This window comes from Grus americana, chromosome 10 (assembly GCF_028858705.1).
Source record: "Grus americana isolate bGruAme1 chromosome 10, bGruAme1.mat, whole genome shotgun sequence".
Taxonomy (NCBI): Eukaryota; Metazoa; Chordata; class Aves; order Gruiformes; family Gruidae; genus Grus; species Grus americana.
This window is the reverse complement of record NC_072861.1, coordinates 2,144,369-2,164,704: the sequence shown is the minus strand read 5'-3', so window position 1 is coordinate 2,164,704 and position 20,336 is coordinate 2,144,369. Positions and strand designations below refer to the sequence as shown.

The window sequence follows — 20,336 nt, the reverse complement described above, 5'->3', positions numbered from 1 at the left end:
CCTAATTCTAAAATCGGTAGCTCATTTTACCTTATTTGCAAAGCAACCAAATAGACTAGGAAACACACTAATGTTTATGGATACACAAATAAATGAAGTTATACAGCTTTATTTCCTAAAATAATTCAGCTACACTCTTTTCTTCTTCAGAGAGCAATGACTGGCTATTTATAGATGGGATCAAATATCACTCAAACATACATGACTACTGTACAAAGAATACGGGCTTCCAAATCTAACTTCTGCTCATTCATGTCATTTTTATCAACATCAAAAGGCCAGATTTTTTTTATTTTATTTTTTTGCATTAAGAACCTACTGTTCTGGACATAGCAAGAAGCTCTTCAGTCCTGACAAGCAGAGCTGCAAGTCCCACAGCTAAACTTCCACCTGGACCTAGAAACGAGGTGCTCCTCTGCCTCTCTGGCCCTTCACACCACCCTAACCCAACTCTTCCGAGCACGCCAAAGAGATCAAACTTCACTCAAAACATGGGACAGAGGACAGCACTATCACCCTTGCATCTAAAACAAAGGGGAGCGCTTTCCACGCATGACGCAGAACATCTGTACCCAATTCCCTCTCCTTTGAGGAAGGGAGGGACTTGAATGTCCCTCTCCCACCTGCCAAATAGAAGACTATGTGGAACATCCTCTATTTAAAGAAAAAATAATAATAATCAGGTGGGAAATAGTGGGAACTACGCTGAAGTTTATCTCATCTAAATAACTGGTGCACCCTCAGGGTTAGGGATAGCCCGGCTTCAGTTCCTCACCAGGGATGAAATGGGACAGGACCCATCAATACGGCATAAAAGCCCTTTCCACAGAAGAGAAAGAGGAAAGAGTAGGGCTTCATCAGAACTTCCAAGATTTCCACGCCGTTACTTCTAAATTCTCACTCCAATAAAGCATCAGCTTCAATGAAGGTTTTATTTTGCTGACTTAATTCACTTATTTGGCTTCAACAGATAAAACTTCACCTATCAATACAATTTTCTCAAACCATAAAGGATTTTTTTAAAGCAGCAAAGAACAACCAACACAACTGTAACTAGAGCGAGCTGTCAGTAGAGCAGTAAATACCAAAAAAGAATCGTCACGTGGTTAAGATTTTACACATCAAAAAAGTAACTTATCTATTACACATACTCTGTAGATCTTTGAATCCAAATACAATATTTTTCGAAAGAAAAAAAAATACCTGCTTCAGACCCAGAATCTGCAAAGCTTGTACTGTGTAAGAGGATAAATAAATACATCCCCTGTCAACAGGAGTCAGCATACGTGGTTACATCAGTAGTATCTAAGCTGAGAACTACCACGGACATTACTGCCTGACATGCTTTGCAACAGAACAATCACACCATTTAATATCAGTTTAACCATTCTCGCTTTTCCAAGCTGCTAAAAAACACTCATTTTACCAGCAGTTTTTTCCAAATTCCAATTGCAGAGCTTTCTTTTAAAATATCAAGATTTCATCTACAGGGGAGTATTTAAAAAAAAAAAAATCCCAACATTCAAGACCAGATTTCCTTTCAAGCTGTCTACTAGCTTGTTGCTGACAAAGAGGGAAAAAAAAGTTACTTTTTAAAGCCAATATTTTGCAAAACGAGCAGATAACTCCTGCAAAACTAGGGAAGCCTTCCATGGTATTAACGGTCTTTTGCTAAGGCCTTTTTAGAAAGCCTTCTCATATGCACACCACGCTTCATCTGGATGAGATTACGTTTTTCGTAGCCTATAAAGAAACAGGATTCAATAATGGATCATTAAAGGTAACAATGGTAAAAGGTGTGAGAACTACAGCGACTGAAACGCTGCCAGATCGCTCATTTCTGGGCTATTGCAGCACAGTTTTCAGGCAAGTTCCCCTCTTTCCACAGGTTGTCTGTCATCTCCCCTCCAGTAAGGGGTCTCTACCGGTTCCAGTAAGGCTCGCCTGCTCTCCCAGCTCAGACAGAGCCCGTTTGTACCCCATCTCATTTCACGTGTGCTCCTGCCCACAGACGGCGGGCAGAGCACGAACCACAGGTGATTCGCTGAAGCATTTACGCTGCAGTAAAGGGGATTCAGGTGTCTCTTGTTTTCCTCCCCGCGCCAGGCGCTGGCAAGGGATGACCGCCCGCTTACAGAGGTGTGCAGTGGCCTCTGGTGGTACGCGCACCGTCGCCGAGACCGTCCCGCTCGTACAAGTGGAGCGAACCTCCGCGGCACCGGGAGCGGGGGGGGGGGGGGGGAAATCGCGGCGGGAGCGGGTAGCAGCCGCCGCCGCTCGCCTCCCTCGGGCCGCCCCGGGTTGCCGGCACCGCCGCGCTGAGGGCGCCCGATGTTTCTCCCCCCGCCTCGCCCGGCGGCTCCCGCAGCCCCCGGGGGCCACGCGCCCCCTCAGCGCCCCTCGCGCACCAACCGCCGCCCCAGCCGCTCCCTCACACCCCCGGGCCCGCCGTACCCCCCTTCCCCGCGACGCCACCGCCTCCCCGGCGCCCACCGACCCCTGCCGCCGCTGTCAGGGTCTCGCCCGGTTCCTTTACCTGTGAGGAGGCTCTGGGAACCGCTCCGAGCAGCGGCGCCGGCCGGGTCCGGCTGCCCGAGGAGAAGGGCGATCCAGAGAGAACCGAGGAGCCGCCGGGCTCTCCCCGCCGCCATCGTTCCGCTCCCCGCGCCCGGCAGCCGGGCACCCAGCGCCAGCCCCTCCCCCGGGGGGCTCCTCCTGCCTGCCTGCCTGCCGGCCGGGGCGCGCTCCCCGCTCGTCCGCCGCCGGGCTGCGCCCCTGCGGCACCCCGAGGAGGCGGCCCTCAGCCGGGCGGCGGGGCTCAACGCAGCCGCCCCGGAGAGCGGCCAGCGAGGAGGGCGGGCAGGCGAGCGGGAGCGGCCGGACTCACTTCATCGCGGGCCAGTCCCAGCGCCGGGCTCCGCGGTTCCCTCACACGGAGCCAGAGGGGCGCTCGCCACGCGCTCCTCCCCTCACTCCCTCCCGCCCACACCCACACACGCCCCCCCGCCCTCACCACGGCCCGCCCCCCCCCCTCGCGCGCATGCGCCCGCGCGCCCCTCCCCTCCCCCGCCGCCGACCCTCGCGCCAGGTGTGCGCGCGCCCGGCCGTCCGCCACCGCGCCTGCGCGCGAGCCTGCGCGGCGCCCCCTGCCCGCGGGGAAGGGCGGCACGAGCCGCGCGCGCGCGGCGGGAGCGTTGGGGCGGGATGAACCGGCGTCCCCTCAGGGCGGTACCGGCGTCCCCTCAGGGCAACACCAGCGTCCCCGCGGGCTGACACGGCCCCCCGGCCCTGACGGCAGCTCCTCGGGGTGGAGAGGGACGGGACGAGGAGGCGCCACCGCAGCCCGACCCCGCGAGGTGCGGGGCCAAACCCCTGCGTTCCGGCAGGTCTCAGTCGTGACCAGTGTCGCCGACTGCCGCGACGAAAGCGATGCAATAAAGTTCCCGTCTTTTCAGTGAAATAAACTTCTATTTTCCCCTCGCTTAGCCAAAGCCCAGCACGGCTGCAAAATCTGCATGTGTGGCCGTGCAAAACCAAAGGATGAAGCGGCAACCTGGTGACCCTGGCAAGCGTGGCGAGGCGGAGTGGTAGCTGCGAAGCAAGGAGTAAATCTGCCGGGGAGATGCGGCAACCCTGCCTCCAGAGCTACCGAGAAAGAAAAAAAAAATCACTAATCTTGTAAAAATAACTTGCAGAAACTTGTTTTCTTGAGGGGGAAATCTCTGCTGCTCGATTCGGGATGTCGCCTTTTGTAATAAGTGTGTTTCTCAACAAACTGAAGGGTAACTAAATGTGAAGAAAAGACCAAACATACTTTGCAAAGGCAAATGAAATGTATTTTCATCCTCCTGGGGGTAATTAGTTTTATACAGCGTTTGCCATTCAAATCCAAATCACTTGAATGCTGCATCGTTACCAGCCGGTTTTAGTCTTACTGTTGGATCCCGTATCCTTACAGAGGACACAGTAAGAGCTATAAATAGACATTCCCCCTTCCCTAATCATACAAAGTGTACCCCTGTATTTTTATTTTCCATCTCAGCTTGTTGCCCGCTAAATTACATTTTTACAACGCGCATGCTATCCTTGCTCATTTTATTATTGACTAATTGAATCTCAGTACATAAATTATGTAGTACCAGGGCTCGGGAAGCGGTAACCGTGAGATAACCGTACCCCTGGGGCACCACAAGACGTGAAACACGGGTACATCCCCCCCCGAAATGTGTGTTTGTGTCGCAAAATGTTTTAAAACTACTTAAAAATGATTTGTTCCAGGAAGAAAAATGCTTTGACACTGGTAGTGACACTCCTGCTAAGGAACTGAGGACTAGATTCGGGAAAGTTTACCTCAGTAAGTTCCGTGCGGGTGGCGAGGGTGTCCCTCTCGATGCAGGCACCTCTGTATTCCCGTGAAATTATCCCTGATCCAGCGGGATTTGCAGATTTGTTTATTCAGAGGCTTTTCGGCGAAGCAGACGCCGCCACGTTCTGCTGTGCACCAAAACACAGGTGTGCCTTTGGTTGTGCAGAGACGCGCACGGCTAATTAAACGCTGACATTACTACAAAGTATCACCAAATACAGGTGTCTGAAGTGTTTTTTATTGTGAAACTTGCTTCGTTATTTTATTATTCGGTGTTTCTGTCAGGAAACAGGGGTTTTGTCCTCCACTAAAAATATCCTGGAGCATTTTCACAATGATGAATAATTACCTCCTCAGAAGGATGTTTGGGTTTCTCCTCCGTATTACACTTGCCGAGTTACGCTGATATCTGATATGCCAGAAGGATCACCAGCAACGAACTGTAATTTATAGTGAAAATGGAAGCACTGATTAAAAGGCAGGACTGTTAGTATAACTCCCATTAAAGCTGGTTAGCAATTCCCATCATAAAATCCTACCTCCAGTCACTTTTTAATAGTGCCAGACTAACCACTGTGCTAAAATTGAAGCATCTGAAGTTCATACCTCTGGTTAAATTATAAACATTTCTTCTTTCGTTCCTTCTCTCAGGGATCTTGGAGTCTGAAAACGAGAACGGTCACTTTGTCAGAGGCGTTCCCTCAAAACCGGCCACGAAAAACCACGATGAAAATCCAGTTTAGCGCTTGGCGAGGGCTTACCAGTGCGGTTCTCCAGCGGTTCCGTGCTCACCCAGCACGTCACAGCCCAAGGCTGTGGGACTCGGAGCTGGACCTGCAGTTCCAGTTCCCGGCTGCTCTGGAACATGCCAAGTCTGAAGGTAGGAAGGGCAAGCAGGGAACCTGTCCTTCCAGTCCTCTCCCAGAAAACGCGGAGCAGGAAGCTCCTTGAATAACACGCGGCGGGGACGAGAACTGGATGGGGGAAGAGTAAGTTGGCAGGTGCAAAGGGTCTGGAGAAAGACGGGTTCTCCGGGACAGTGGAAGGGAACTGGGAGCTGGAAAGGGAATCTGAGGTCTGCCTGGCTCATGAGCAAGAGTCTGGAAGCCAGCCTGTTGGGAGAGGACTTGAAAACAGACTGGGAACGGGAGAAAGTCACTGGGAGAAGGACGTGCAACCCAGTAGGAAATCAAGACCAGTACGTTACCTGGCTGAGGGCTGAAGGACTCGTGGGGGAAAAGGGACCAGATGGGAGAGCTGGAGCGGGGCGAGGGAGGAGGGCGAGTGACCCAATGGGTGTGGGTGCAGCAAGGGCGACAGGAAGAGGGAATTCACTAGAGACCAGGATGTAGAAATGGGAATGACAGAGACTGAGGAAGGGAGGCAGAGCATGTGGGAAGGGGAATGAAGATAGCCTGGAAATCTCGCACGTCTCTACTGGCAGCAAGTCTCTGAAATACACGGAGAACGTACCTCCTCTGAGTGCTGGGCCACACGAACTATTTATTCCTCATTTAGGGTAAGCTTCCACATTGCTGACGGCCTACATTGATGCCAACACAGGATTAAATTGCTAGTTTGTTGGGGGTTTTTTAGGTTACCTCTAAATGGAAGAGAAATAGAGAGGTATTAAACCAACCGTAGTTAGGCTGCAAAGTAAAACACTCCCAAGTTATGAAATACCAGAATAAAGGTTGCCAGTGCAAAAGGGTAAGCCTGGCTCATGTTGAACCAAGGTCAAGGAGCCAAGGTAAGTACCTAAGTAACTTCCACTTAATTTACTATAAAAATCAGAGCTAGGTGTTTTACATACCTTGCAAGGAACTGCGGGGAAGGCAAGCACGGCACTGTGGCTCAGGTGGGTGACTGCCGCTCCAGGAAAGGGCTTCAGCCTCAGGACTCCTACGGGATGCAAAACACAGCGCTTAAAATGGAGACTTCACAGCGATGCACTAATTGCGCAGTCTTCACTTCCCAGGTGCCCGATTTGACATTCTGAATTCTGATTTGCAGAAGTGAAGAGCACTTGCAGATGTATCGGCAGTAAATGAGAATTTATTCAACTTTGGACTAAATTAGATGCTTTGCCATGTTGTATTTTCTGACAAAATCAGGCCGTGAGTGTTTCTAATTGGATATCTAAAATTAAAAGACAGCTTTTACTATTCTGTCTGTATGCCTAAGTTCCTCATCTGTAAAATAAGGGTAACACCAGTTCTTGCAACAGTCTTGAGAAAATGAATTAGAGTTTGTGAAGCACTTGGATACCATAGTGATGAGTACCATGGAGGAAATGAATAAATCTGTCTTCAGAACAATATTTGAATAGTGTGCAGTAAATAAAGCATGGGCCACACAGTGAACAGCGAGGAGAAAATAAAATCATTACTTAGAGAGCACAGTCTATTCTGTACAATGAGCGAGGCCAGGAACCTGTCGAAAGAACAGCGTGTGATCTAATTACAATTAAATAGTGGATCATAATGCAAATGCACAAAAGGGACAAATTGCAGTTGCATAGGGCATTTCTAAACTTTTAAACTTTTGAATTAAAAAAAAAACAACATCCACCTTTAGGCTGCAAATGTGTAATACACGTGTATAAATGATTCCCTCGCCCTTTAATAGTTGGAGACCATATGTTTACCTCATCTACCTCAGCCACTGCTACATGGTTGAGTGGAAAAGGCGCTTTTCTCCTCTTGCAGATATCTCAGCCTTACAGTCGAGATTTAATGCTGTCGTTCACACGTTGACAGTGTACACTTTTAAATTCAAAATTTACCTTCTTTGGAAGCTTGTGCATGATCATCAGAGACAGATGGTATTCTCCAGAGAGGGATCCAGGGGAGCACCTTCATTTCAGTGATTAAATTTTGTCTTTTGCTTGAGGTGCTTCCTATTTCAAACCAGCCTACTGGGTTTTGGTGCAGAAGCAATGAAAGCAACGACAACTTCACTGATCTTTTGCGACTCCTTGGTCCCGCAGCTAGCACTGAGCCTTTCTGACTCCTCCTGAGATTTGAAGCCGCTTCAGAGCTGCTGTAAATCCCACTGGGTTGTCTGTGGCCCACAAGAAGGGTGATGAAATTAGGATTCGACTGTTCACTGGCACTCTGCTTGTGTCCATTTTTCTGATCAGGATTTCTCTGTTGCTTAACAGGATGTGAGGTGACACCGAACCGTTATGCTGATTGTTATCTAAAGAATTTCCCATTACCGGGCATCCTCTAGGAGCTGGTTAAGGCAATTTTGGGATAAAAAGGGGCTGCAGCACAAATAAAGACCTGACTCGTTCAGTTTAAGACTTACAGCTATGAGATACCCACCTTCAGTTTCATCTGCTGTGCTGCCTCCCTTGTGTACGAGGCATCGGCTACATCCACGGACGACTTCTTTTTTTCCCCCCCAATTTTTCATATTTATTGGTCACAGATGTGGTTTTGCAAACTGCTCTGAGGTTAAAAGTCGTCCTCCTGACTTGGCAGAGCAAATTCTAGGTTAGCGGGCCATTTGCCAGAAACCCTCTAACCCCAGCACATATTTATGTCATTCCTGATGTCAACAGCTTAGACAATTCCAACTCCTCGCTGGAGATAGGGAGGGTTATAAATGGAGGCAGACCTTCCAATAACTAAGGATAGTTCCCTGGGAATTTTGAGAGGAAGATGGAGCTCCTTCGCTTGAGTCGGTGTTTAACAGAGTCTGAAATACGAGCGGAGCAGTTGGTGTGAAATGCTTTTAACAGCTTCAGATGCTGAGCGGAGGGAGCTGTGGAGGTGTAATCCAATGTTTGTTTATTCAGAGATTTCAGATGTAGATAGAAGGAACCTGGAATCCAAAATGCAGGGCTTACCGAATCCAATCCACACTTTAAAGGAAAAGAATAATTTATTTGTTATCGGAATGTGCATAGTGATGTGGGATGTGGCTGTCTGGGCATTCAGGAGAGAAATCCAGGTAACCCCCAAAGGGAAAGCCCAGCGTTTCACGGGTTTTCTGCCATCCATTTAACCAGAGCAAGATTTCGTCTCTGCAAGCCTGTCATGGGATGATGCCGTGCCACAGGCATTCACAACGTTATCAGTGACACTTAGGTTGGTATTTTTCTCTCTGTTTTGGTGGTTGTCATGTAGTCTTTGTTCTCAGGTGAGATCATTACTGGAGACACGCTGAAAATTGACTCTCCGTTCTTCTCCCCCACTGGCAATGCCCTCACTTTTCCAGCGTCCCGCTTCTCACTGAGGTACCCTAACTCCTCTTTGGACTGAAAGACTTTCTGCACACCCAGGAAGAGAAGGGACAGATGGTCCATGCCCTCTCGTGTGAACAGGATCAGCCTCCTCTACAGCTTAAAAACCACATAAGCCAGACGAGGATTCCAGGTGGTGTTTATCCCAAAGCATTTCCAACAATCCCACAAGAATGTTAATTACTGACACCAACAATCGTATTCATATAACGGGAGTGCCTAAAGGTCTTACCTGAGGTTGGGTCCTATCGTATTAGGCACCGTAGGATCACACGATAAAAGCAAGTGCCTTCCCCAGAGAGGTGACAGTCTAGAAGGAATTTCCGGGGAAAGCAGAACCACGGAAGGGTGGTGTGAGTCACCAAAGGCAGCGCAGCACATCCACATTTCGCATCTCCCGAGTCTGAGTGTTTCAGAGCTGTGTACACGCTATCACATTTTCCTTCCAGCGAAGGCAGGGAAGTGAGACTGCAGCAATCTGAGAGCAAAAACGGAGAGGAAAAGAGGAGAAAGACTAAAAACAAAAGGAAGAATTGATACCTAGCACAGAGGAACAGTCATTTGCCTCTGGGCTAGGGAAATCAAAGAAATAATCTTAGACCAGCAACAGAAGATGCCTGGAAAATAGAGAGTCCATCGCTCCTGGTGGTCTCAGCGCGCTTCACAGATGTAATTAAACCTCATCTCTGCCCAGTGTGGAAAGTTTCTAACAGCAGCATTGCCCTGTCACTTTATTTTGTTACCTGATGGATACAGCTGATGCGTTGGGCCGTATGGCCAAATCCTTCGTTCCCCTTGTTCTTTGTACCTGGCAGTTGCTCCCTGTTAACTGCCCCCCCCCCAGCCCATACACCCTGCACTCGCATGACAGATTTTCTGTTTTAAATGGCAGAAACGGGAGGCACAGAGAAGTTTTACAACCTTGTGACAGAATAGTAAATATGAACAAAATTACCCCAGTCCACCAATTTAACACTTCAGACCCAATGGCACGCGTCATTTCTGTGATGTAGTGAAGACAGGGATGATGATCTGCAGAAATGGGAAAGAATACTGACATTGGAGCTATCTTGTTCACACACTTCTCAGCAGCCCTTTAAAGTTAGTTTGGGGTCTGCTTCCTCCTAACTGGAACGCTCCTCGAAACCTCATCACCCTTTCAAACGCTGTGAAGGAATTTCCTCTACATATAATGGATTTTTCATGGAAGAGATATCGGACTTCTTAATTTTTACTACGTCATCTGAAAAAGGGACAAGCTCAAACAGTTGTAAAATTCAACCTTTCAGAACAGATCTTCAGGTTCATGCATCAGATACTTTGAAGACTTTACTGTGCAGTTTTAGATGTAAATTTATCTATGCATAAAAGTGCAGAGACCTAATTTGACTCTTACCCACTAAGTAAAACACCTTGCTACCAACACCATCAAGCAACAGATCCAAGACCTCGTTTAGACGCGGTTTCCACTCCCCAAGGGCACTGAAGGATGTCTGGAGTCCTGGAGGGCTTGTCTTTTCCCGGTGGCCTCCTGCTACGTGATCTGTGCACCACGATCATGGTGCCTCTCAAAGCACCCTGCTGCCGAGAAAGGCTGGGGGTCACGCTGCAGCACCTGGGCGCGCTGCAAAAGTCCGGACAAGACCCTGGTTCCGTAGTTCTCCGAGGAGAGCGCGGAACCCTGTGATACAGCCCCGATTTGTCAAGGAGAAAAACAAGCTTCTGTTCCCAGCAGTTTCTAGGCTGAAAGCAGAGCTACGCCTGGAATCATTCTGCATATATTTTATTTTTAAATCATTTCTAGCCTCTTGCAAATTTTAAGCATCTCCAAAACCAGGGCAGATTTGCCAGGATTTCTTCCTACTTTTCAGCAGTCCAACTTCTCACCCCCATTAGTACTATCTGAATCTTTCTCAGATGCAGGACTAAGCAATTTGGAGACACAAGGACAGTTGAAAAAGAAAAGAATACATCTCGTGCTGAGGAACGGTACTACGCTGACAGCTCTAGCAGATAAAACGTGGGTAGCCTTCCAATAGGTAAAGTGTTTTACTTGCTAAACTGTCAATCTGGCACTTTTCACACACATTAATTTTACTTTCTTTTTTTTTTGTTTTGTTTTGTTTTATTTAAAGATCCCTTCAGGGCAACAGTTCTGGAAAAAAACCCACTGTTCTGCCACCTTTCCACGCTCCTCCCAGGGGAACAGTGATCAAAACCAGGAGAGCAAAACACGCAAGTCCAATGGGATACAAAATGCGGGTGATCGTGCCGTGAACCCTTGCATCTCCCTGACAGGTACGCTGCACATTAAGCACATCAGGATCTATACATCTGCTGTCACGATGTGGTTTTACCACATATTTTTATTTCCTTAGTACCTGAATGGCAGCTTTAGAAATCAAATTACGGTCTGAGTGCTACAGGCTGCAGCCCCCTGACTGAGCCACTAAATCAGACTAATTGAAACAACAAATATGCCTGAATAGCAGTTCCTTAAGAAAATGTTGCCCTTACAACACACCGTTTTTACTTCTAACATAACTTGACTGGACTTATTGACTGCTTGGTATTTCTGCTACTGCATTTGAAGTTTATCGATTCTAGGAAAATATGAAATGAGTTTCAAAGAGGTCAGAATGTGACTTTGTGTCCAAGTAAGACACAAAGACATTCAGAAATACTAAATGGAGCAGAGGGAACTGCAGGAAACTAAAGGTTGCTGGTTCATATCAACAGAGATCAGTGGGGTTTGAACATCGCTGCCCATTGAGCGGCCCGGCCCGAAAAGAGGTGAAGGTGCTAATCCACTTTCTAGTGAAGAGGAACCACCTCTCTGTAAATGCTGCCCAGGCTGGTGCTCCCCCTTCTTCCCCCTCCACTAACAGCCATTTTTTGGGGGGATGCTCTTAGAAGGATGAAAGGTTGCAGGGGCATATCCTCCTCCAGTGTAGTGGGAGGTAGGTGCTGGCAGGGAAATTCGAGAGGAAAATACTCGTATGCTATACAGGCGGTGGACATTTTGTGTAAAAGCAAGATGTCTTCACACTCCCAAAGGAATTCAGTTAAAAAGGATCACTACCAAAAACTGGAGAGAATTTAGATGTTTGGAACAAATTTACATTGCTAAAAATGGGGAATTGGTTGAGAAAGAAGTTAAGCGTATCAAAGTACTTTCAATTGTGAAAGTACAGAAGCGCCATGTATTCAACAAGAAATCCATTGCTCAAAAAGACTTTCATTCCATGTTCAAAAACCTACAGTGAAGGCTGAGAAGAAATTGAGGTTTATGTCTATATCATCTGGAATAAACATTTACATTCTAGGAGGAAAGAAATGGCATTTTTCGGATGCACGCCCTCTGAGGCAGGTAACAAAAAAGATACATTTGACAGAGGAATAAAAGCTTTCTCACAAATTTAATGTTTTTCTAGCCCCAAATGGCTGCAATCTGCCTCTAAACCCTCTTTCAGGCTGATGCTTGCTTCACGATCTTTTAGTTTTGTCTAAACCGCCCTCTCAAATGGAAGTCCAGCTTTTTTCCTTCCGACCTGTAGCCCACTCACCGGATATCAGGTAGCACTCGTCTGGTCCTTCTGGGGTCGTCATCACAGTATCTGCGGTGAGCTGCTACTTCTCACGCCGCCAGGTCGTTCTAGGAAGTACCACTCTTGGAGAAGGCAGCGTAGGGGAAGACAAGGAATAGTATTACTGACGTGCTTTTGATGTTTACTACTACTGCTGCTGTTAATGTGTGTTTTTACTAAAGAGCAGAGCTCATGTATTGTGCTTATCTTAAAAAGAAAGCTGTAAAAAGTACCAATGAAAGACATCAGGAAGAAAAACCTCACATAACACTCCTATTCTCTTATTGTCTCTTTTTTTCTTTAAAGTATTACATCCCAAAGAAGCACATGCTGTGCACAGGCTGCAGGAAGCAAGTGGGGCGAACTCTGCCACTGAGGGGGGCAAATGCCTCACCGTGAGCAATTTCCAAACCAGAAAGACAAAGAAGTTGGTCTTGTTCCTGGCTACAGTCGGTTCTGATGCATGAAAGTTTTTACTAATTTTCAGTTGATGCAGGTGGACGATGCCTACCACGTTAGAAGTGACAAATGCAAGAAATCTTGCACTTCACCTAAAAATGACAGATATGATGTATGTAAAGAAGGACCAAGCACAGAAAGCTCTGTGATTCTTTCACCTGAATAGCCTATTTGCAGTGTTGAAAGGCTAACTGAATGTAGATAACAGATCAGATCCTGACGGGTTTTTGGAACAAACCACTGAAAAGTAGATGGTTTTTTACTCACAATTAACATGGGCACCAATGAGTCCAGCACTGGGTCTGCTACACCACAGCAGCTGACTTAGAAACCACCTTTCAAACTGGTCTGAGGTCAGTGAACTGATCTCTTCAAACAGCACTGGAAAGCCACCATGTCTATGCTGACGGTGACTGAGAGACGAGAGGTCCAATAATCCAAAATTTTACCACAGAAGGGAGTAGAGATCTGCAGTGTTCAGAAGCGGTCTGCAAAAAAACCCACACAAGGGAACAGAGCAGTGGGGCAAGCGACAGAAACCAGTCCTCACCTTTGAGAAAAGACGAGGTAACTCAAGTGATGACATTGAGAACGTGCGAATGTCCACGCAGCGGTCAGTGGGGACAACATCTCCATGCAGAGTGCTTCACGGGCCCAGGGTGGGCGGGGGGGGGGGCACTGCAGCAGAAGGTGAGCAAACCACAGCCTGAAAGATAAATAGATATTAATTAAAGTTGTGCACCAATTTATGCAGCGCTAGGAATTTAATTAGCCCCCCCAAAAAAGCTACAGGCAGACTTGAAATTGGGGATCTCCTCTCTGACCCGAGGAACCCATCGTTAAATGCATGAGGAAACAACAGCGAGCCAAAGAGACAGTCTGAAAAATTAGCGGCGTACACAGTTGTGTTGAAAAGCCTTGTTCCCATCAGAACACCTTCACCAGGGTACCTGAACCAGAGAGCGAGGGTTTTAAAAAACATAGGGAAGCCTGCACAGGGTGCTGAGTAAACCTGAATACAGCCCATCCTAAAGCTCATCTCCTGTACCAAAGTCCTACGTGGAGCATAGCGGACGCTAGAGGAAGGGCTGAAAAGGCTCGCAGCTCTGTGAAAGATAAGAGGAAATGCAAAACTGACAGCAAGCGGGCACCCACAGGTCATCTGAGAAAGGGGAAAAATGCAACCCTTTGTGATTAAGCACAAATAAATATGTAGGAAAGGAACATTTTCTATTTCCTGCAAGGAGGAAAATTTGGGGGGAAATGGTCTATGCCAAATACTTTTCTCTGCTGGAGGCATCAGCAGGGTTCTGACGGGCACGTTAGGAAAACAGATCATACGTTTGTGCGTATTCAACAGCCCCTATGGGAGACATCATTTTCTCAGGCTTGCCATTCGGTTTGTGTTCGGCACTTGAACTGTTCCATGGGCTTTGATAGCCTAGGATCTGCGGAGATGTTGTTTTGTTCTGAGGGAAAAGACTAGAAGCACACAACCAGAAGCTCTGATCAGCTTTTGAAAGACCCGGACCAGCAGAGCTCAACCAACAAAACTCCTTTGTAATGGAAATGCCGTACCTAGGCATGAAATTAGAAAAGCAATGTGTACAAGCAGATTACAATAAGATTGAAGTCATCCTCAGTATTCCTGCCCCAGCAGAAAAGGATGCAAAGTTAAGATACCTTTGAGTAGTGAGCTGTCTACCCAATTTAGCTGCCCAAGCAATCAACGACAGATCTTTATGTGTAAGAGCGTTCAGTAGACCTAACATACAGATCTTCACAGGGAAACTGAAAGGAGCTAATTAATAGCCCCAGATAAACAGAATTAAGTGCAAAACTGGACATAGATCTTTACAGACCGGTGCTGACTGAGCTGAATTCTCTCCTTGCACTCTCACTAGTGCTTATGACCCTAGCGAGGCATAAAGATTAATGCTCGTAGAAAAAGCATTTGCTTTCCGCTTTTTGTAAAGCACTTGTAGGCTGTCTCCTTGAACGTTTCGTCTGGTTTCAGTTCGAGATAGTATTAGTCTTAACTTACAGCCTTAGCCGGGTGTAGTTTTACTCTCCCCTGTCCCGTTCCGGAGGAGCCCGAAGTGACACCTTTCTATCCTTGCCGCTACGATTGCTAGGAAGTGAATTCCATAAGTCAGACTCTATTTACGCTCCAAATTGACCAGCTCTGTCAGCGGGGCTGCCCTGAGTTGCTTGGTTTGAGTTCCCTCTGCTGCCCTGAACTCCAGAGAGGTAATGACTGGTGTTCAGAGTGAAGTCACGAATCACTGGGCAGGTGGGAGATGTTGAAAAGTCACGCTAATTGTCTTTGTTCCTAGGAGGAGAAGCATAAGTGGCCTCAGAGGAACTTCAGGAGGAGTTTCAAGGCTATCCTTGAACACGGGATGCTTCCTGGGGCATCACAAATGCCAAAGAAACTTCTTTCTTCAACTGTTTTGCTAAGTAAAGGGGACACCAAAGGGCAGAGCCTCTGCCATGAAGGCGAGCACTTCAGCAAGCTGAATACGCTTAAACACCCCAAAAGCGCCAAGCTGCGCAGGCTCTGAAGAGGTGTACGCTGAGACAACGCCTAGAGGGGCAGCATCTTCCTGTTTGGATCCACTTGCTTTCTTAATTAGGCTTCCGTAATCATGCAGCAATAGGAAAAAGCTGGCTCCCTTCGGAGAAATACCGCTGCAGCGCACAAGTGGATAATGTGTATTTTCCACCGAGGCCTCTCTTAATAGTAGGAAGGGCACGCGAGCAGGAGTATATACCCACAAAGCTTAGGGCAAGGTACTAGGGGTCATTTAGCCTTTTCTAGAAAAGGTAAAAAGATGAGAATTTACTTAGAGGACTGGACCGCACGTGGTGTTTTGCAGTCACGCACAGGGTATCTACCACACAGATGGGCAGGCCAGAGGAAGCAGCTACTGTTCCTCCTCCACCAGACCAGTTCATTTTGACCCAAATATTCTAGAGAGAAATCCCAGACACAGCGTGGCCAGCAGGTCAGCAGGAAAGGTCTGGCAAGAAATACTCCCCAAGTGCCTTTGAGAAGGCACAGGAAGAAGTTAAACACTGAAAATGAAGAGTCTGAGGTGCACAGGCAGCTCCTGCAGCAGGGAAAGCTGAGAGCAGGTTTTTCAGGATCATGACTTTGGACTAAGGGGCCTGAATTCTGTGCAAATTTCACTTCAGATGTCTGCTTGGATCTGGCCTTAAATCTCCCTTTATTCCGCTGGAGAACAGCAATACTGCCGCGGTGGTTCACAGTGTCACTGTTAAACTCGGTAATCCCTCTTCAAGACCTAGGGGTGGAAGGTCTTGCACAAAAAAGCTTTTATTTTAGAGCTAAAAGCAAGGTAAAAGAAGACATCAAATAACAGAGTCAGCTCTGAGAGGATTCTGAGAGATGTAATATGCTTGAGAAAGGTAAATCTCGGGCTGGAGGGCTGCAGCTGATCTTGGGCCCCTCACCTCGGCGGACACGGCTGCCTTGGTGCTGTGCAGCTACGTGCGTCGTTCCTCAAGCAAGGTCTCTTGGCTCTGATTTTTCTGAGGTGCCTTTCAATGTGGAAGCTAAAGATCATTCAAATCTTCCAGAGGACAACCATGCGATCCAGCCAACATTCCTCCCTTCAATAAATAAAACAGTTTCTAGCATAGGCAGCTCTCTGAATTATTGCAGAGCACATAATAGTCCCTGTATTTGCCTACACAATCACTGCGCTCCCCAGATCTAACTCATTACTGTGCTTAGCGAAGCGCTTTCAACTGCCTCAAGCATGAAAAGCACCATATAAGAACAAATTTTATTCTCATAAAAAGGTATTAAGGCAAGTTAGAGGCACTATTGACGCACATGATATGTTATAATTGGCAAACGTTCACGAAGGCAAAATCCAGCTTTGTGCATCAAGCTGGAGGGTACCTGCGCTGCACACCGAGTCTGTCTGCGCATCCTCTCCTCCGCCCTACAGCGCTCCCAGCTCCCACCGACAAGCTGGCTGGCTGAGAGCCGCGACTTCCTAAACACAGCCCTTTTTTGCTTTGGATGAGAAGCAGCACTCCGCTTGACCTGATTTTAAAGGGAGACGTCAACCCCGCTGGCTAGTATCTGGCATTATCCAGCTGCGCCTCAGTCTTTCCTCCCCCATCATTCCCCCACAATCATTTTGGTCACAAGCCGTCACCCCCAAGGATCACATCTGCATCCCTGCCCCTGAACTGAAGCCTGTGCCACCCGTTCCACAGCTGTCGGCTCAGCTGGGACCTGCAGCACCCTCTGTTGTTCCCTTCCCAGAGTTCACACCCAGCTCGCCCTCCCTACCAGGACTAATTCCTTTCCCAGGTCAGTTACCGTCTTCCAAAAAAACTCTGTCAGGGTTACCCCAGTCTGCCCTGGTCTGGATTCTCGTTCCCTGCTTGCTGCTTTTGCCAAATTCATTTCCAAAAAATTACCTGTGAAATGGAGGGACGCTGTAGGTATAGAACTGAGATAGCTGAAGTCCTTCTTAAGAGGAATAGGTAGAACTCAAATAGCTTCTAGTGACCCAAAAGTCCTGGAAAATAAGAAATATTTGGAAATGTCAGGTCATTCATCTACAGGAAAGTCTTTGTATCAGTGCTGTGCTTAAGGATGTTATCGGAGAAGCCAGGAATGTTCTTGGCATTGGAGGGCAGTGGGCAGAACATTTTTTGCAGGCCCACACAAAACCATTGGGCTGTCCCAAGCCAATGTCACGTCCCAGAGGGACATCAGAGTCAGCGCTTTCACTGCTGTAATTACCAGCAACCGAGATAAATACATGAAATATTAATGGGAATATTGAGAAATAACAAAAAATAATACAGAAACCACAATGGTATGTGCTCGCAGGCACATGTGCACGCACGTGTGTGCAGTCTGTCCAATGGACTCATGTGATCATCCAAGATCCTGGCTCACAAGCTTCGTTCAGTCCCTGAAACCTTCCACTGTCTTGAATTCCTTCTGCACAAAGGAAGCCCCGTGGCCTGTTTCAAAGCACTAACAGCTCCATTTTGGCTAGAAAGCACACGAGTTTTCGGGAGGTTTGAGCTCAGTTTCTCTTCTGAACTATCAGCTATTTGGAAAGCTGCAGAGATTGTGGGATCATCCTGCGAGAGAAAACTGTGTCCCGCCATCATACACTGTGCCCACAAACCTGACTCACGGACCACCATGCAGCCTTGAGTCTTAAAGATGAAAAGAGCGAGCGGAAACCTCCGAAAACCCGATGTGCTCAAGGCAGCCGTGTCAAGGATGAGCATTTCTAGAGAAAGGGACTGGTGCTCGCAGTGTCTCTGTGGTCCAGCATACAGGAAATGCCGCTTGAGAGCTTTCGCTTCAAGTGTGCGCTAAAAGGTTTTTTATATTTCTCAATCCGGTTAAATTTTCTTGGCTGCCCTCCACTCTGCCCACAAAGTACTACTGGAAAAGGAGGAAACTCTTACTGGCGTGCACAAAGATTGGGAGTTTTCTTCCTCCACGCAATGATGAACTGACTATTCAACGGAAGTTTAATCCAACAGGTCCCTTACTGTGTCCAGGGGCCTGATTCTCCTCACCACTGCTTTAGCTGAGCGTGACTTCAGTGGAGTGAGCTCGGTGTTAATAAGTAGGAGGAGACCTGGAGTAGTGATGTGCTCACATATAGCTTCATTTTTAGATCTTTCCTGATGGGAGAAATTGAGAACCAAAGACATTCCACCAAACCTACTCATCCAATTACTGGAGGACTTTGAAAACGTGATACGGATCAGTCTAACAGCCCAAGCTTCTCCCTGAACAGAACGTGAGTGTGCAGACACTGCACTTTTGGGAAGCATCGAGAACCAGACAGATTAGCTTTGTGGCTTTTGTTAGTTGGTTCTGACTTGCTTTTGACTACTTGCCTGCTCACTATTAACACCCCATGGTGCAGTTGTGTTTGACATCCCTATAAGAAACCCTGATTTATATGGCCTCACACAATTCCTCCTCCTTTGTGTGGCCTTGAGAACGGCGTAACAGGCATAGAAAAATGGAACCCACTTAAATCAGTCACTACCAACGGAGCAGATGTCTTCAAAGAGAGTTATCTTTGTGGATCAAACTTCACCCTTCCTGAATAATCAAGGTTTTTTAATGAAATTAGCTTTTGGGGCTTGGCAGAAGCAGACACATACTTACTCCAGTGAGTAGACTTAAAAAAAAAAAAAAAAAAAAAGGTAAAAGCATGATTGAGATTCACAGAGCTACAGAATAAAAGAGAGAAAAGATCCAGAGAAAAATCAAATGTGCTACATTCATCACTCAATCATTCAATTACAAGTATTTGAGCAGCTGTCCAGTGAAAGGAATTCAAGCTCCCTATTTTACGGCACGTCTCTGAACATCTCTGGTGCTTTTCCACATGGCAATGCAGCAGATGAGCCGTGCTCCTTTCTATACCCATCGCCTGTAGAAAATCTGCAAACCATTGTCACTGATGCTCACTAATTTAGGATCCATGTCATAACATACCCTGTTTCCAAAGCACGTCCACTACTTAACGCACCGCTTGCTTTAGGAATGTGGTTTTTCTTTGGTACGATGTGAACACTACGATTATGTGCTGCATGTGCCAAACAGGCAGGGCTGGGTGGAGAAAGACAAGGGAGGCTTCGGCTCAGAAATGATAGTACCTATTTTTGGCTCCCGAAGCCAAGCTGTGCCGCTCCCACTCCGTTCTGATGATCCAGCACATATCACACTAGATGTCAGCGATCCCAGGCAGTCACGACAGTTTGGGGTGCTGGGCTTCAGCATCCTGGGGGAGGGAAGATAAGCAGCAATTTTTCTGAAGTCTGTATCATGGTAACTGTTATTTCATTATTAATATTTAGATGAGGTTATTCTTCAGTCTGAACATATCGGTACAAGACAGGAGACACATAGTTGGCTGTTCCCTCTCTGACAACCCTCCACCAGAATGCAGCAGGACGTCCCCTTTTCCGAAACATCCACCTGTTGGGCAACCACGGTGATTTTTTAAGATCCGGTTTTAAGACCAAATGCCCTCTTGCTCCTTGCTGCCCGGGACGCACAGAATACGATCTAACCGGAGTAAATTCCTGTCCCGACTCTGGTTTACATCACGACAGTGTTTACTGTGGGTCGCACAGTATTTTCACAGCACTCCAAGCCCTACTGTCCCCACTTCCCGCGAGCAGTGTACCACACATCTGCTTTGCAGTAAGAGCCCTCTCCGTGCTTTTAACCTGCCACCAGCGTAAGAGAGGGTTAGCTGAGCCCTCCCCCGACAGCCCCCCAGTGACAACTTATTCCTGTAACCGAATCCTCAGACACCGCAAGCCAAAATCTCTGTTCCCCTCACCCTCAGGAGGTCGTCACAGCCTCCCCCTCTCCACGGCTTTGGGAGACAGTCCAAATCCTCTCTTGAAACTCAACCTGGGCACCTCTCTTCATGGCTGAAGTGGGACATCTCCGATGGGCAGCACCTGGCGCAGCAGGAGTCACGCCAGAGCTCTTCTGGAAAGCAGGGAAGCAAAACGCAGAATGTAGGTCTTCAGCTCACCTACCCGCAGGAACATCTTCTCTTTCTTCAGCTGTTTTTCTTCATTACGTTATCCTGCAGTACACTGTGCTATCAAGTAATTAGAAACACAT

General features: G+C 47.5%; 1 protein-coding gene and 3 long non-coding RNA genes across 13 annotated transcripts in view; all 4 read right to left on the bottom strand.

Annotated features, from left to right (window-relative positions):
* Positions 1-2,965, bottom strand: part of NEO1 (neogenin 1) — a 203,405-nt gene extending 200,440 nt beyond the window's left edge. For all 10 annotated transcript variants that reach the window (XM_054836189.1, XM_054836196.1, XM_054836199.1 and 7 more), the window contains exon 1: positions 2,537-2,965. In XM_054836189.1, coding sequence (XP_054692164.1) covers positions 2,537-2,651 — 115 coding nt within the window. In that variant the 5' untranslated portion in view covers positions 2,652-2,965. The remainder of the gene's footprint in view (positions 1-2,536) is intronic.
* A 1,639-nt stretch (positions 2,966-4,604) lies between these two features.
* Positions 4,605-5,309, bottom strand: LOC129210496 (uncharacterized). The gene is made up of 3 exons (XR_008578548.1): positions 5,128-5,309; positions 4,973-5,029; positions 4,605-4,806 (listed from the first exon to the last, which is right to left on the bottom strand). It is a non-coding gene; the product is annotated as an uncharacterized LOC129210496 (long non-coding RNA).
* Positions 5,310-5,710: 401 nt separating this feature from the next.
* On the bottom strand, positions 5,711-13,324 carry LOC129210495 (uncharacterized). Its single transcript, XR_008578547.1, has 5 exons — positions 13,215-13,324; positions 12,185-12,288; positions 8,851-9,096; positions 6,180-6,268; positions 5,711-5,969 (listed from the first exon to the last, which is right to left on the bottom strand). It is a non-coding gene; the product is annotated as an uncharacterized LOC129210495 (long non-coding RNA).
* A 3,801-nt stretch (positions 13,325-17,125) lies between these two features.
* LOC129210497 (uncharacterized) lies at positions 17,126-20,227 on the bottom strand. The gene is made up of 3 exons (XR_008578549.1): positions 20,044-20,227; positions 19,352-19,476; positions 17,126-17,226 (listed from the first exon to the last, which is right to left on the bottom strand). It is a non-coding gene; the product is annotated as an uncharacterized LOC129210497 (long non-coding RNA).
* Positions 20,228-20,336: the final 109 nt, after the last annotated feature.